Source organism: Peromyscus leucopus, chromosome 8b (genome assembly GCF_004664715.2).
Source record: "Peromyscus leucopus breed LL Stock chromosome 8b, UCI_PerLeu_2.1, whole genome shotgun sequence".
Classification (NCBI taxonomy): Eukaryota; Metazoa; Chordata; class Mammalia; order Rodentia; family Cricetidae; genus Peromyscus; species Peromyscus leucopus.
Window position 1 is genome coordinate 37,232,421 of NC_051086.1, and position 15,658 is coordinate 37,248,078.

A 15,658-nucleotide genomic window follows, 5' to 3' on the forward strand; every position below is an offset into this window, starting at 1 on the left:
TAAAAATGATACTTACTTGCTTCTTTATTTTTATGTTTTTTATATATTTAATTTTAGGTACAAGTTTACCTCAGAAAGGTTTAGGACCAACTGAAGAAGTGAGTGGTAAGAAACACACAGAAGACACTGTTTCTGTGGCATCCTCTCTGCATTCTAGCCCTCCTGCATCTCCTCAAAGTTCCCCTCGCAAAGGTAAGATGAGACTTTTCCTGCTAGCTCTTCTCAGACCAAACAATACGTCAGCATGCCTGGCTTCTCAGTCTGTAAGCAAATGACAGAACAGTGAATTAATGTTTCCATTGAATTGTTCAAACATTTTCAGGTGTCAGTCACCCTGTAACTAGGACTCCAGTATTCAGGGCGTGATCCTTAGCTTCTTGGCACAGGGCAGGCATGGGTAGAAATGAGGGCATAAGACAGTTGTTTTGGTCTTTGCCAGTGCACAATGCCATTTTTCTTTCCAGTTTCGTATATTTGAACATTTCTGTGGAGAATTTGCAAAAAATTCTACAAGAAATTGTATTTATACTGGGTGTGATGGTGCACGCCTGTAATTCCAGCATTTGGAGGAGACAAGGAAGGAGGTCAGGAAGTCAAGGTCATCAGCAGCTCTATAATAGGTTCAATGCCTGAGACCCAGCTCCAAAAAATGTTTTTGTTCAAATACAAGTTATAGGGGGTAAGTGGGGAGCAATATTAGCTGGGCAAAATGATGTACCCCCTTTAATCCCAGCACTTGGGCAACAGAGGCAGGCAGATCTCTTAGCCTGGTCTACAATGTGAGTTCCAGGACAGCCAGGCCTACCTATACAGAGAAAACCTGTCTCAAAAAAGAAAAGAAAAAAAAAAAGAAGCAGTTATTTAGGATTCTCTTTTTTGGTTCTGTTTTTCTTATTTAGGGCAATTTAAAATACTGTATGCCTTTCTGTGGTTTTTACATTTATACAAAACCAACAAGGAAAAGTCAGAAATCCTTGTTCTTCACATGCATTTTCATGAGTCAGACTGAAGCTCTTCTTGGATAGCCTGGACTCTGAGATGTCACATGATGTTGACCACGCATACAACATGCTAAAGAGTATATGTTTATTACTCTGGCCCTCCACACTCTGAGTCTGTGCTAGAGATAGAGGTATCCTAGTCCTGAGCTGTGTAAAAGAGTGTAAAAGAAAAAAAGGGGGGGGGGGATTTTAATCCCAGCAGAGGGAAATTAAGTTTGTTAGTCCTGGTTAGACTAACAGCTCACTCTGTTCCCAAGGTCTAAGTTTCACTCTTCAGGACCTTTTTTGCCAGCTGGGGTTCAGTGATATAACACCTGAGTCTAACACTCTGTCCCTTGCTATTCTTTATTTACCATTCGTGACTTGTTTATAAGGTTCAGAAAGACCCTCTGTCTTAGGACGTACGTAAACAGTTTAAAGGAAATGGTATTTCTGTATGTGATCCAAGTGTCTCTTCCTTTCACTGCTGTTGCTCCAGCGTAGCATAGCTAGCTTGCTCCCAGCCCTTTCTACCTTCCAATAGCTGAGATTTTACTAAGGAATGCTTCATGAAAATCAACTAGAATATAGAAGGAATATGTATATTCAGAAAACAGTTTCTGATCATGCTGTATCTCATTATACTTTTGCTAGACACATAGACCTGTGTCTTGTCTTTGTCTGTATGAGCTGAGTATCCAGAATGCCTTCATCAGATCTCGACAAGAGATCTGATCTTTAGGCAGGCAGGTGGTCCTGCAGGACCAGTGTTTAGAAGTTGTGCACAGACAGCTCTGTAAGTAAGAAGCTGATAGATCTGACTGCAGTTTATGTTTACTGTGACTTGGGAAGAAGTATTTTGGAGAGGAGTATCCCAACAAATCACTTTTTGGTTTTTCAGGACAAAGTTTATTATATAGCTGCTCTAGAACTCACTTTGTAGACCACGCTGGTCTCAAACTCACAGAGATCTGCTTGTAGGTGGAGTTTTCCTGTCCCAAACATCAGCTCCCAAATAATCACTCAGAGGTTTAATATAAATTAGAAATGCGTGGCCAATAGCTCAGGCTTATTACTAACTAGCTCTTACATTTTAAGTTAACTCATATTCCTTATTTATCGTCTGCCACATGGCTGTACCTTTATCCTCATGGCATGTTCATCTGCTCCCTCTGAGTCTACTGGTGACTCCTCAGACTCCACTCTTCTTCATTCCATCATTCTCAGTTTGGCTTTCCTGCCTAACTTTTCCTGTTCAGCTATTGGCCAGTCAGCCTGTTTTTAACCAGTGAGAGTAATACATATTCATAGTGTACAGAAGGATTATTCCACTGCATCTGCCTGCCTCTGCCTCTGGGTGCTTGGATTTAAAGGTGTGTACTACCACACAAAATCTACTCTTATGACTGTAGTAAATTGGTCTTTTCTCTAATCTTTGAACATGTGGCTGACAGTTGACCATGATGTTTATAAGTGTGGGCCTGTCATAGTTGTACTGAGAACCTTTAAAAGCTTGAAGAATTCTCTTCAGAAATGATTTCAGAAATTACTCTTAAATATGTAAATACTCCAAAAAGACAGCCAGGCATAGCGGCACATAGCTGTAATAGCAGCATTCAGCCAACTGAAGCAGGAGGGCCTGACCTGAGGCGCACATCCCTGAGTATGTAGCAAAAGTGTCGCCACTTGGAACTTCATAGTCAGAACCTTCCAAAAAGAATAGAAAAACCCAACCCCACCTCAGTACTTCTGTTTCCATAAACAGGTTCATGCTAGTAGCCTGTGGCTGAACAAAATTATTACAGTAAAAGTACATTGTTTGGCCATTCTCAGTTCTTGTTAAACTTTGGAATTAGTTTTGTTCTCATCACTAATAAAAGTAAACATATTTCATATCTTCATATGGAGAATTTAAACAAGAACTTAGAAGCCAAGAGCTGAGGAAATGGTTGGGTCAGTAAAGCACTTACTGTGCAAGTATGAAGACCTAGGCCCACCCCAGCACCATGTAAAGCCTCGGGATGATAGCACACTTTGTAATCCTGGGACTGGGCGGGGAGAGACAGACAGATTTCTGGGCCAATCGATGAGCTGCTCCTCAGGGAGAGCACGCCCAGATTGTCCTCTGCCTTCCACTGGGGCACCTGCATGTGTAAGCACACACACAGTGGAGGGTAAGCCAACAACTTGAACATGGCTTCCTTCCGTGTGCAGCCCCGTTTGCACCAGAAGTGGTGCTTTATAAAGTGCCTTGTATCCTGGGCATGTCCTATTTGATTTTTTTTAACTGAGGTGTTCTTTAATCTCCTGGAAATTCTAAAGCATCATTTCTTAAGAAATGGTTCTGATCACCTGATATTCTTGTCATATTTCTCTTTATAATTTTTACCAATACAGCTTGTTTTCAGCTTTGTTTTTCTTTCTTTTGTCCTTTTTTTTTGTCAGTTTGTTCTGAGCAAGGTAATATCTATTCTGTTTCATCTTGTAGTAACCAAGGTGTTTATGCTGTATAATAGCTACATAGTTTCTTCATTTATTTAAAAAAAAAAACTGTTACTATAGTTCAATTCTTTAGGTATTATCAAGATGATTAAGTTTTAAAATAGTGAAATGTTATGTAAACCAAGCTAATTGTGACTAATTGAAAAGAATGAATTGACCATGTCAGGGTTTTTGCATCTCTCCTCCAGTTGGCAGTGTCCTATCTGATCACAGCATCCTGCTGCGTCTCTCAGGGTCTTCCTCATCCCCTCCCCGTGAGCCCAGCACCAAGATCAGTGGCCAGAGCTGCCCCGGAATAGGTGGGGTTTACTTGCAAAAGAAAATCCTTCAGATTACTGGGAGCACAGCAAAAAGAACAGACAGGACCAAGAAGGCCACTGAGGAGAATAGAGACAGGACAAGTTGTGAGACCACAACCAGGAAAAGAATGACATCCCCGTTTAGAAGATTTAGGGAGAGAACTCTTTCAAGGGAGAGACTAGTCAACAGCCAGAAAGAGGACACAGATCACAATCAAGCTCCAGACAGCTGTGAGAAAGTGAAGGGTGTTGGAAGCCACGTCACAGATGAGAAAGGGAATGCCATCTGCGCCTCCAGTAGCCAAGGCCACAATACCGCTCTAAACTGCTTCTGTACGCGGTTCAAGTCTAAGCGGAGAAAGACTCTCTGAAAAGTTCCTTATTCAATATTAGTGTTAAGTTTGCTTTAAGTTATTCATGTAAATGTGGCTTGAATTCAGCCATCTGTCAGAGGTTGGACAAGTGAATGCTTAGTAGTAAGTACTACTAAGCATTTTATGGTGAGTGTTGTAGAGTCTTTAGTAGCAAAGAATTACTAATTTATTGTGCCTCACTTGTACGTATGTTCTCTGACCACTGTGTTGAGTTAGTAAACTTTTATCTACTTGTTTTCTATAGTTTGCTGTATTTTCTTCTAGTAGCAGCCGAGACTGAGTGAAATTCTCAGAGAAAACTTCTTAGGAACCAGTGTTCAGTTTCATGTAAACCCCCATCGCAAGCCGCTATCACCCTCCACCACAGAACCTGTTCACCCTCTTCCTTCCTCAACTCTGGGGAAAAAACAAAAACAAAAAGGCAAACCAACTGTGCACCAAGAAAGGCATCTTTTCGTATGTCTTGTATCATCACTTTGAAATGCCTCTGGGAGAGCAGTTAGCCCAACAGGTTCAGAATCATCTGGAAACTTTAAGTGAAACTACCATGTCCCATCCCAGATTTCATAAATTTGACTTTGAGTGCCAGATGTATATGTAATTCAATAAATGTTCCAGGCAATTCTTGATATCAGTTACATTTGAGAGGTTCTGATGTAACAAACCTAAGGATAAAATTGATTTGAAATAATGAAGCAAGTCTGTACTGAACAGTGAAAGAGATGGTGATTCTCTCTGGGAGTCGAGGGTTAACTGGTGTGAATGCTTGGTTGGCACATTCGTTGTCCTGTCGTCTTAAAAACTGAAGAACCATGTCATGGCACTGGTTAGTGAGAGTGGTCCCAAGCACAAGGTAGAAGTTAGAAACACTAGCTTGGCCTGTCTTACTGGGTTCTTGGCCCCATAAGCCCAAAGGTAAACCACACGTTTCTGGATCTTGATTTTTCTGTGAAATGTTAAATTAATGGCACCTCTTGACATTTCACAGCCATTTTTTTCTTCAGTGAATTTAGTTAAACATGCTGAAATCCTTAAGGCATAAGGAGATGCTTAGCTTGCTCTCTTCCTTTTTTGTATTACGGAGGATCAGTAATGTACAGGAGCCTCCATTTCTTCCTTAACAATGTATCTGGAAGTTAGTCCAAAAGTCATGTGACCTGTCAGACCTCACTCCGCCCTGAGAACAAGAAGGTATTGTTGCTTCTTAAAGACCAGCCCCTTGGGGAACTGCTATGGCATTTTCTTTTATCAAAATAGACCACTTTGTATATTTAGCTGTCATACTGTTGATGTGGTTTTGGGCCCTTCACCTGTCTTCATCCCTATTCTTTTATCCCTCCAAAATTGACAAGGCCTCTGAAGCCAAAATCGACAAGGCCTCTGTAGCCATACACTGTGCAGTAAGATGTTTTTGAAAGTAGATAGATGGTGTTTTCATCATCATACTTCCTAATCTGACCAGCTACTTGATTCTTAACAAAGTTAATCATGTCCAAACCTAAAACAGTTTGTTTAAAAATATTAAAACAGGGCTAGGAAGATCTTTCAGTGTGAGGACCTGAGTCCATATCCCCTGCATCCAGGTGAAAAATCCATTGTGCATTATTACCCTAGCACAGAGCCAGGGGATAGAGACTCTGGCCGGCTAGCCTGGCCAGCTAATGGAGCTGCAAATTCAGTGTGAGCTCATATCTTAAAAAATACAGTAGAAGCCGGGTGGTAGTGGCACACGCCTTTAATCCAGCTCTAGGGAGGCAGAGCCAGGCGGATCTCTGTGAGTTCGAGACAATCCTGGGCTGCAGAGCAAGATCCAGGAAAGGCGCAAAGCTACACAGAAAAACCCTGTCTCGGGGGGTGGGGGGGGTGGGGGGGGATACAATAGAGAGCAGTCAAGGAAGACACCTTACATCAGCCTCTGACCTACACACACATGTACATACGCACATGAACATATACCACATACGTGTGTGCACAAATGCACACAAACAGGACTGGAGCTCTCATTTGCCCAGCCTATACGAGGTCCTGAGTTGTATTCTTAAAATTGCAAAAAATAATTGATTGAAAGTATTGAAATAGTGATCCTCAACTTGGGAAAAGACTTGGGTGGAATATCTGAGAAAGAGTGTGAACTTGGAAGCTATCTGGGTACATTTCTTTGAGTGTATCTCCATTCCCATCCCTTCCACAGCGTGGGCCATGAAATATTTTATGTCAGTCAAAGGGGGGACAGGACACAGGTTAAAAAACTGTACTGAGTACTTGCTAATGTTTATAATGTGTCCATTGTTCTCGTTCTGTTCTATTTGAAAGTGTGTGAGCCTGGACAGTAAACCAGCTTGTGACTTTTTCCTTCAGTGTGGAGTTCTGTGGGTGTAGTATGGATGGTAGGTGAATGGCTATGTAGGAAGGGTATGGAGAAAATTGCTGTCCTTACACCCTCACGCACGAAAACTGAGATTCCCTACTGCTTTGCCTTTTGTCCCCTATCTTTTCTTGGTCTCCCCATGGCTGCCCCTGCCTGTCCCCTCACTTTGTAGTTAATCGGTGTCTTTTCTCATGCAGGTTACACACTCATACCATCAGCTAAGTCTGACAACTTGTCTGACTCCAGCCACAGTGAGATCTCCTCCCGGTCCAGCATTGTGAGCAACTGTTCCGCAGACTCCATGTCTGCAGCTCTGCAGGATGAACGGTGTTCCGCCCACACCCTAGCAGTTCCTGAGCCCACGGGGGCATTGGAAAAGACAGATCACCCTTCAGGGATCAGAGACCACAGTCAGCTTGGTCATGGGTAAATATTCATGTCTGTGTTCTTCTCAAAAGCAGAATCAGTATATAGCACTCACAGCCTGATCTTGCACCCTCTTCCAGGTCAGTTGTAAGATATTCCATGTAAGACTGTGAGGTACACACATGCCCTTTATACATACTGGGCATGGAAGTACATACTATCTGAAAGATACATGGACATGCTTTTGTTGTATTCCTGAATTCCCTTTATTCAAGTTACTTTCTGCCATGTATCCTGCTACACATTGTGGGGCTGGAGAGACGGCTCAGAGGAGCACTGGCTGCTCTTCCAGAGGTCCTGAGTTCCAGCAACCGCATGGTGGCTCACAACCATCTGTAGTGAGATCTGGTGCCCTCTTCTGGCCTGAAGGGATACATGCAGGCAGAACACTGTATACGTAATAAGTAAATCTTTTTTTTTTTTAAGTGTGTACCACCACAGCAAAAAAACCACACACACACACACACATTGTGTGCCTGCTGTTGTTACTAGAAATGTGGCTCCTGGTGTTAGAGATTATCAGAAAGATTGTATTATACAACAGACTTCCAATCTAACATATATGTCTAGCATACTACAGGAGCTAAGAGAGTGGAGCCAGGCCTTGATCTTTATTCTCATGTCTAGCCTTTGGACATTGAGACTATGTTGTCTTTGAAAAAGTTGACATTCAAGAACGGCACAATTGAGTTATAACACACACACACACACACACACACACACACGCACACGCACACGCACACGCACACGCACACACGCACACAAAGTCACATTAAAAAAATACCACACAGTGTTTTAAATATGTGTACAGAGTTTATGTTGTGCTGTGTTCGTAGCTGTATTGTGCCAGCATGCAGGCTGCAGATTAGACATACATAGAACCATTTAAAATACAGAAACCGTCTATATGAAACCCGACTACACAGACCTGGGCTGTTGGACACGCGTGGCCCATGTTTGGGAACCTTGCTATAAATGTCGGCATCTATTCAGTTGGCACATGGGGAAGTTGCCATTGATGTCCCATCATACTTGGTTAACCTCAGATGTTAGTGAAAAAAATGAAACATGGCTCCCCGGCTTAAGAATGCTGAATTCTCCACATTGGGGAGCATTGTGTTGGCAAAAGTGTACTTATTTCCATTAATTTCAAATTTCATCTTGTGTTTTTATTTAAAGTCAGTCAGGGTTTCTTGGAGGAAACACTGCCTAGCTAAGCATTCAGGTATATCCTGGTCTCTTGCAGGAGGGACACTCGTGCTGGGAAGTCTCCAGTATGCCACTAAAGTCCCCATTACTCATCTGTGTGTCCCCATTTTTAGGTGGATGCTGTCGAAGCCGCCTCTAATCAAGGGTGTAGCTGTCCCGCCTTCTCTGAGCAGTGAAGAGATGTCTCATGAGCAGGTTGTGCTGGAAGCAGCTGACAGTGGGCGGGGCAGTTGGACTTCCTGCTCCAGTAGTTCCCATGACAACTTCCAAAGCCTTCCAAACCCGAAGAGCTGGGACTTTCTGAACACTTACAGGCACACACATTTAGATGACCCTATTGCTGAGGTTGAGCCTACTGACTGTGAGCCCTGTGCCTGCCCTAAAGGCTGCTCAAGAACTTGTGGCCAGTGCAAAGGCAGCCTAGAGACAACCCAGCTGAGGCAGAGTTGGGCCTCTTCCAGCTCCCTTTCTGACACATACGAACCGAACTATGGGACGGTTAAGCGGAGGGTATTGGAAAGTTCACCAGCAGAGGCACCTGATGGCTTGGAGCCCAGGGACACCACTGACCCTGTTTATAAAACGGTCACTTCCAGTACAGACAGAGGTTTGATTGGTAAGTGCGGGTTTGTTTGTGTCACTGGTGTTGAGGGGTTATGTGTCCCCTCCCCCTAAAAGTGGGTATTGGGCTACCTTGACCAGATTATTTCTCTCATTCTACACTTTTTTTTTTCTTCCTTCCATAATTTATCACCCCCAAATTTATGGCTTCTCAGCTTTTTCTTTCCCTCGGTCATACATATCCTTGTATTTATATATAAACTCCTAAGGGAAATGAGAGTGACTAACAGAAAAGACACGTGGCCATCAGATACATAAGGAACACACAGACGAACAGATAAAGCCATGGTGGTGCCTTTTCAAAAGTTCCTGAGGAGATACTCAAGCCGTCAGAGTGAACAGGAGTCTGAGCAGAGGAAGGGATGTTGTTAGGAACTGTTTGTTAGGTTCACTGTTGAGATCCGTGTGGTTGGTATCACTGCAGACTATGGAGTAAAGAAGAAAAGATTGTTCTGGTGAACTCATAAGTTGTTGATACCACAGGTGCCAAGTATTCATGATGGAAACAGCAAGTCCTCTGTTACCTTTAGGCAGAGAGACATGCTGAGATCCTGAACCAACTCAGTGATAAGTAGGTCTTAGCATTATTGCAAGGTCCCGTACCCACTCTCGGGCATCACAGAGCAGAGACAGAGAGACCCAAGCATTTCAGTGTGCACAGCCTGCTGTGCATCACCGGGAGCAGCTGACCTGTGGACTGCTGTCTAGTACACCCTTTTACTGTATTTAGCCATCAAATTGTTTATTCGCTGAATTACATGAATACTTACACATAATATCTCCGCTTCTCTGCTATGTTTAATGACCGACTCAGTGTCCTTATGATATAATTATTTTAAAAAAAAACGAAAGGGAAACGTACTAACTAGCCTTGCAGTTTCTTGGATTTGTCTAGTGCACTTTGTCAGGATTTGTCTAGGAATATACAAGTCTGTGTCCCTCTAAATATTTCTAAATCTTTCACTTCTTGGTGACTTTGGGCATATCCTCCTCCTTCATCTTTCTCTCCTTTGGCAGCTACCCACTGCCATGCTCCGTTATGCCCGCTTGTCCTCGGATGGAAACGGACTCCTCTGCCCCTGACTTGACATGCGGGTTTTACTGTAGAGAGTAGATGTCCACATGGACAAGCCTCTTGTTGATGTGAGCATTGTCTAATGCTCCTGAAATCCTTCCGCTTGTGTGTGGACAGTGTCTTCTTCAGTGTCCTCTGTGTGATCGACATGTTGTGGAGCTTCCTCTTTTCCTTTCCTGGTGCCTTTTAAAGCTTCACTCTAGTTCTAGGGGATTATTGCACATTTAGCAGAAAAATTATTCATGATGTCACATTTCCTAAACTTCAGGGTTTTTTTTCTATGCTTAGTCAGAAAACAGGAGTTAAAAGTAAAATCCCAGCCAGGCAATGGTGGTCCACACCTTTAATCCCAACACCAGAAATCAGAGTTACTCAATCCCTGTTTGTTCCAGGCCAGCTAGGGCTCTGTAGAGACCCTGTCACAAAACAGAAATAAGATCCCACGGGGAATAAGTTCATCTCAACTGGGAAAGTTCATTGGTTCACATGCCTGGACTGAGGATGTGGCGTCTGCCTGGAGGGTCAGGAGATGGTGTCTGTGACCCAGGTGCCAGTGCTGTGATTCAGATAGAGTCTTCAGCTTGAGGGCATGACCGAGCTGCTGAGTTTTCTTAAGATAGCCAATAGGTTTAACTGTTAGTGTTTGTAAGAACGTTTTCAGTTTGCTATCATTGTATTTAAATGTATTCATTTTGTGTTTTTAAGTTATATTTTTGCCATTGTAATGTTCAGTGTGGGGTTCTTTTTCCTTTGTTTCTTATGTTTTTCCATTAACATTTCCACTGCTTATTTTTTCACACCAGTGTACTGTGTCACCTCACCCAAGAAAGGTGATAGGTATAGGGAGCCACCTCCCACTCCTCCAGGATATCTGGGAATTTCTTTAGCGGACCTAAAGGAAGGACCCCACCCTCATCTAAAACCTCCAGACTATAGCGTGGCAGTACAGAGGTCAAAGATGATGTTTAACAGCCTGTCTAGACTGCCGCCAGCTCCTCCCAGTAGCCACACCTCGGCCTGGGGTCCCTCGAAGACTGGATCCCAGCCTCACAGGCATAGCTTGCAGCCGTCCCGTCCCAAACTAGCAGATGTGGCTGATGCAGATAGCGAAGCGGATGGTACGTTGACACACTGTCTCAATGGCTCTCGAGTGGGTTATGGAGCATGAAAAGGTCTTTACTCTGACATTTGTGATAATTTGTATTGTTTTTAAATCTCTTCAGATGTGTTTAAAAAATAGGATCTGGGCATATAGCTTGGTGGTAGAGCTCTTGACTGGCACGCACAGACCCTGGCTTCAAACTCCAGCACTACAATAAAAGAGGATTTATTATTCTTCTGGGCTGTCAAGAGCACTTGTGCAAGCCTGGCAGCCTGAATTCTGTCCCCTAAACCCACACAAAGGAAAGAGTCATCACCCCAAAAATTACCCCTTGGCCTCCACAAACACTGTAGTGCACACACACTAATTATAAGGAACATTTAAGAGTCACTAAATATGATGCATTTTGTAAACACAGTCAAGCTATTGTCTCTGTGAACCCATTGCTCTGATGTTAGCTCACATGGAATATTGTTACCTTTGATAAGGAAACAGCAGCTCTCATAGGAGAATTCTGAGAGAAAGTACTTGATGTCTGTTGAGTAAAGTTTTACAAAATATGACAGCTACAAATAGCAGTTGTATAAAAGACACTATTGACTCCACTCCTCTGGCAAGCAAAATTCTTGATGAACTTTGTAACTGTAGCAAAGGTTGAAAAGTAGTTTCTTCATTGGAAATAAATTTTTTAGCCTTCTAAACAGTATAGTAATAAAGTGATATATTGAAACCATCTGTGGTCTGGGGAGGTGACTCAGTGGATGAAGCATGAGGACCAGAATCCAGGGCCCCAGGACCTATGTAAAAGCTGGAGACAGGCTTCCCAGGGCAAGCTGGCTACCTAGACTAGTCAGATTAGCAAGCTCTAGGTTCACTGAGAGATCCTGACTAAAGAAGAGTGATCCATCCAGTAAGATATCATATGTCAACCTCTAGCCTCCATACACATTCACACATACATGTAACCCTCTACATACACACACCAAAGAAAATAAAACTACAGGGGCCAGCAAGATGGCTCAGCAGTGCCTTTGCACTTCCTGCCAAGCCTGATCCTCAGAATCCTCAGGATGGAAGAAGAGAAGCAGTTCTGCAAATTGTCCTCTGACCTTCACACATGCACAGTGGCATTTGCGCGCGCACACACGCACACACACACACACACACACACACACACACACACACACACACACGAGAAGTAAGTGTAAAAGGCTTTTAATTTTGAAATTCTAGTTTCCTATCAGCTCTCAGTGTGATTAGAAACCATGGTGTTACAGTGAAGTCTAGGTCATAGTGGAATGTCTGCCAGGATTTGTTGAGATGAGGAGAGTTTCTTATGTAGCAGATAATCTGTTGGTTATTGCTTGATCTGCATTAACAGATATGTAGGTGTGCCAGCTAATTGTACCTTTATTATTTTCAGAAAATGAGCAGGTGTCTGCAGTCTAGCCTTTGGATGCCCATTGGAGACCCTGGAAGTCAGGAGCATGGACAAGAGCTCGTGGTTCTGCAGGCCAAGGCCAACAGCTCGCTGCTGCCACCAACCCTGAGGTTTCCTCGCTGGGCTGAGGAGGAGCTCTTCCTGAGTCATGCTTCCTTTTCTTCTGTCCCTGCAGGTGCAGGCTCCTTAACCGGATGTTGCACCTGATCCCAGCCTACACTTTGCACATCACTCCTGCCTTGGGACCATATTCAAGCTCAGAGTTGCCCCCCTGTATATCACTATAGGTTTCTCTTTTTGTACATCATTTTAAAGATAGTGGTATTATTATTTCCAAGCCATAGCTTGGGCTAAAGGACACATTCAAAATGTCTGCCAATACCAAGGATAGTCTTGTGTATTTGAAAAGTAACTTATTATTTAAAGTATTATGGTTTGTTTGTGTTCAGGAGCTCTTGTTAGCTGTTGTTTGTCTGAGGCTATAAAGTTGTCTATGGTCTGAGCAGCAGACGTAATCCTGACATAGGTACAGAGATGTGGCACTGTTGTAGTGACACTCGGGGGAATTAGTACAGGTGAAGTGTGAGCAGCCTGCTCATCATGGCATGGGCTGTATCAGCCACAGGGGTCTTGGCAGTCTTTTGGAAAGAAGAGCAGAGGTCGAATAGGAAGGGAGAACCCCAATTTCCAAAGAAGGAACAGTTAACATTGAGTCTGTTTCTGAAGTGACCATCATGCTGCATCCAGTTGTGAGGCTACTATAAATCCAATGGGAATGGCTTCTAGAAAGTTTTGTTTCTATAGGAACCCTCCCTAAGCTAACATTTCACAACTCAAGTGTAGAACGCCTAGTTTAAAAGAAATATTGTAGAAGCTGGAGAGATGGCTCAGGGGTTAAGATACTCTTGCAGAGGGCTCTGGTTTACTTCCTAGCACTCACTTGGCGGCTTACAACTGCCTGTAACTCCAGGAGAGGGGTCCGACACCCTCTTCTGGCCTCCGAAAGCACTGCATGCATGTGGCACACAGACATTCATGCAGGCAGAACACCCCTACACACCAAATAATGTATAATAATAATTTTTCTAAAGTATCATGGATGTAATTCTGGTCACCGTGACTCACCCGATGGCTTGCACTACACAACCACGTGTGCAGTCAGACTTGAGCTTCGAACCCTCCACAGAGCTCAGCAACAAGGGATAGACTTGGGTAAGAGAGGGGTACTAGGATAACAGAAGGGACTTCCGCCCTGGAGAAGACATCCTTTGGGACCTCCTGGATATGGCACTCTATTCAAATCCAGTGACTGCTTAATAAAGTGGACTTGTCACATTTTTACAAATTAAATGTAATACTTTGTAGTTAATGTATTTAAATGTTAAATAACATTTAAAATTTTTCATTTGCTTTTTAATGAAAAGGCAAATAAGATTTCATAATCTTCTGTAATTACCAAAAAAAAAAAAAGCCAAAGCCATTGTAAGTGCACTAACCATGACAGCATTGCTACAGAGCAGTCACATGACCAACTGCCTTTGAAGACTGTGCTTTTCCGTTGCTCTCTTCCTGTTTCCTGCCCGATCACTTGAGAATCAGAACAGTTGCAAATGTAACAGTGTGTGTCCTCCCACAGAATGCCTGTGTCTTTAGGAAAAGTAGTGGCTGAAGAATTCCCCTGGGGAGACATTAACCCAAAAGCCTTAGACATGAGCCCAGGGGCACTGCAGTGCGCTGAGGCAGAGCTTTGTTGGCCCCTAAAACTGAAAGCAGCCTGGGTGGCAGCTGAAGCTTGACAGCCATGCTTAACTCACCTGGCCTATGAACTGTGCTGTCCTCTGGTTGTGAATTTTTTATTCACCTATTTGCATAATATTGTTTTCATGTCCAAAACAAAATAAATATTTTTGCTATATCCACCTTTTTAATCAAAGTTTGGGTACTCATTGTCACCATTTTCTAGCCATTACTCTAGAAAAACATGCTGTGTGCACAGCCTCTGTTCATCTAACAGGTCTTCAGACGGAGCCTCGCCTGCCTTGGTCCTTAATGGTATAAATATCTTGCACAGAGCAGTGAGGCCTGTGGCTTTGAACTTGCACTGTGTAGCTGCCTTGGTTATATCGAGCTTTATCTGTGAGTGTTCAGACCAACTGATCACATTGATCAGAATGAAAACCAAATGTTTGATGTATATGAGTCCCTGAAAAAAATCATGTCTGCCTTTTTTTACTTAGTCATGTGACTAGAGCAAGGGAAGCCTTAAAGCCCATGCTTGCTCCATTTCCAAACGCCCGTTTGTCCCTGTTCTAAGTGTCTAATATCACTAAAGAGACTAGTGCCCAGCATCTGCCAAGACTGTCAAAGCAGGAGACCCCGAGTGCAGACTTTTTCAAACAGTGAAAGAGTCCGTTAGTGAGTCCTAGCGCTACTTACAACAGGGGCACTTGCAATCCCCAGACTTCGTTTCCTCTAACCTGGTGTCTTTCAACAGGATCTTCGGGAGAAAAATCCTTTAGAGAGTATTCATGAGGGTGACATGTTCATCACCTCTGTGTTCTCTACCAAACTGGAAGAGTAGCAGAAACTATCAAGTTTCTTTGTAATTACAAAGAAAAAAAGGATTCCTTAAATTTAAAATAGTGATCGTTTGGAAGGTTCTACAAAGACATTGAGTGTATTCTTTCAGAATTCCATTACATGCTACAAAAAAAGAGGGGGGATCAGCCTTGAGATGAGTTGGGTACATTTTCAAGTTGAAACTTGAACCCTAATTCATCTTTAGCTTTTGTGCTGTTTAAAAGGCCTCTTTATTTTTAATGTACAGAATGCAGTTGAACATGATAGATGTTTTAACATTGAAGTGTGAGTTTATCAAAAAGCAAAAGCAAAATTGCACAGTTATGTAATCAAGTGACAGTTGTTTCTGCACAATTGAGTGATTGTAAGGCATCCTGTAACAAGCAATGTTGTCTCCTAGTTTCTGATGCCTCTTAAACTTATGTCTTTTAGAAAGACAGTGCCTCTCTATGCTTTTGTATTTTTACTGAGTGTAAATACTTGTTATATTTTTGGTTAAGAGAATGTAAGGGTATCATTTATTACCACATCTCCTAACACATTGGAACCAATAAAGAACCTACATTAACTGTGTGCACTTCATTCCAAGTTTCTGTAGAACCCATGAAACAGCTAACAGGTCACTTCGGAGCAGTGTTCAAACTGCAGAGTGGCTCATTAGGAGACTTCGTGCCTCCCTAG

The 15,658-nt window shown here is 42.9% G+C and overlaps 1 protein-coding gene across 17 annotated transcripts in view; it reads left to right on the top strand.

The window, feature by feature from the left end:
* The window catches only part of Rapgef6 (Rap guanine nucleotide exchange factor 6), a 173,865-nt gene extending 158,315 nt beyond the window's left edge, over positions 1-15,550 (top strand). For 13 of the 17 annotated variants that reach the window (XM_028880003.1, XM_028880004.1, XM_028879998.2 and 10 more), the window contains 5 exons: positions 58-192; positions 6,721-6,949; positions 8,272-8,774; positions 10,658-10,972; positions 12,380-15,550. In XM_028880003.1, coding sequence (XP_028735836.1) covers positions 58-192; positions 6,721-6,949; positions 8,272-8,774; positions 10,658-10,972; positions 12,380-12,405 — 1,208 coding nt within the window. In that variant the 3' untranslated portion in view covers positions 12,406-15,550. Of the gene's footprint in view, positions 1-57; positions 193-3,670; positions 4,399-6,720; positions 6,950-8,271; positions 8,775-10,657; positions 10,973-12,379 lie in introns of those variants that run through there. The other 4 variants (XM_028880009.1, XM_028880008.2, XM_028880010.1 and 1 more) reach the window with 4 other exon arrangements.
* The last annotated feature ends 108 nt before the right edge of the window (positions 15,551-15,658 follow it).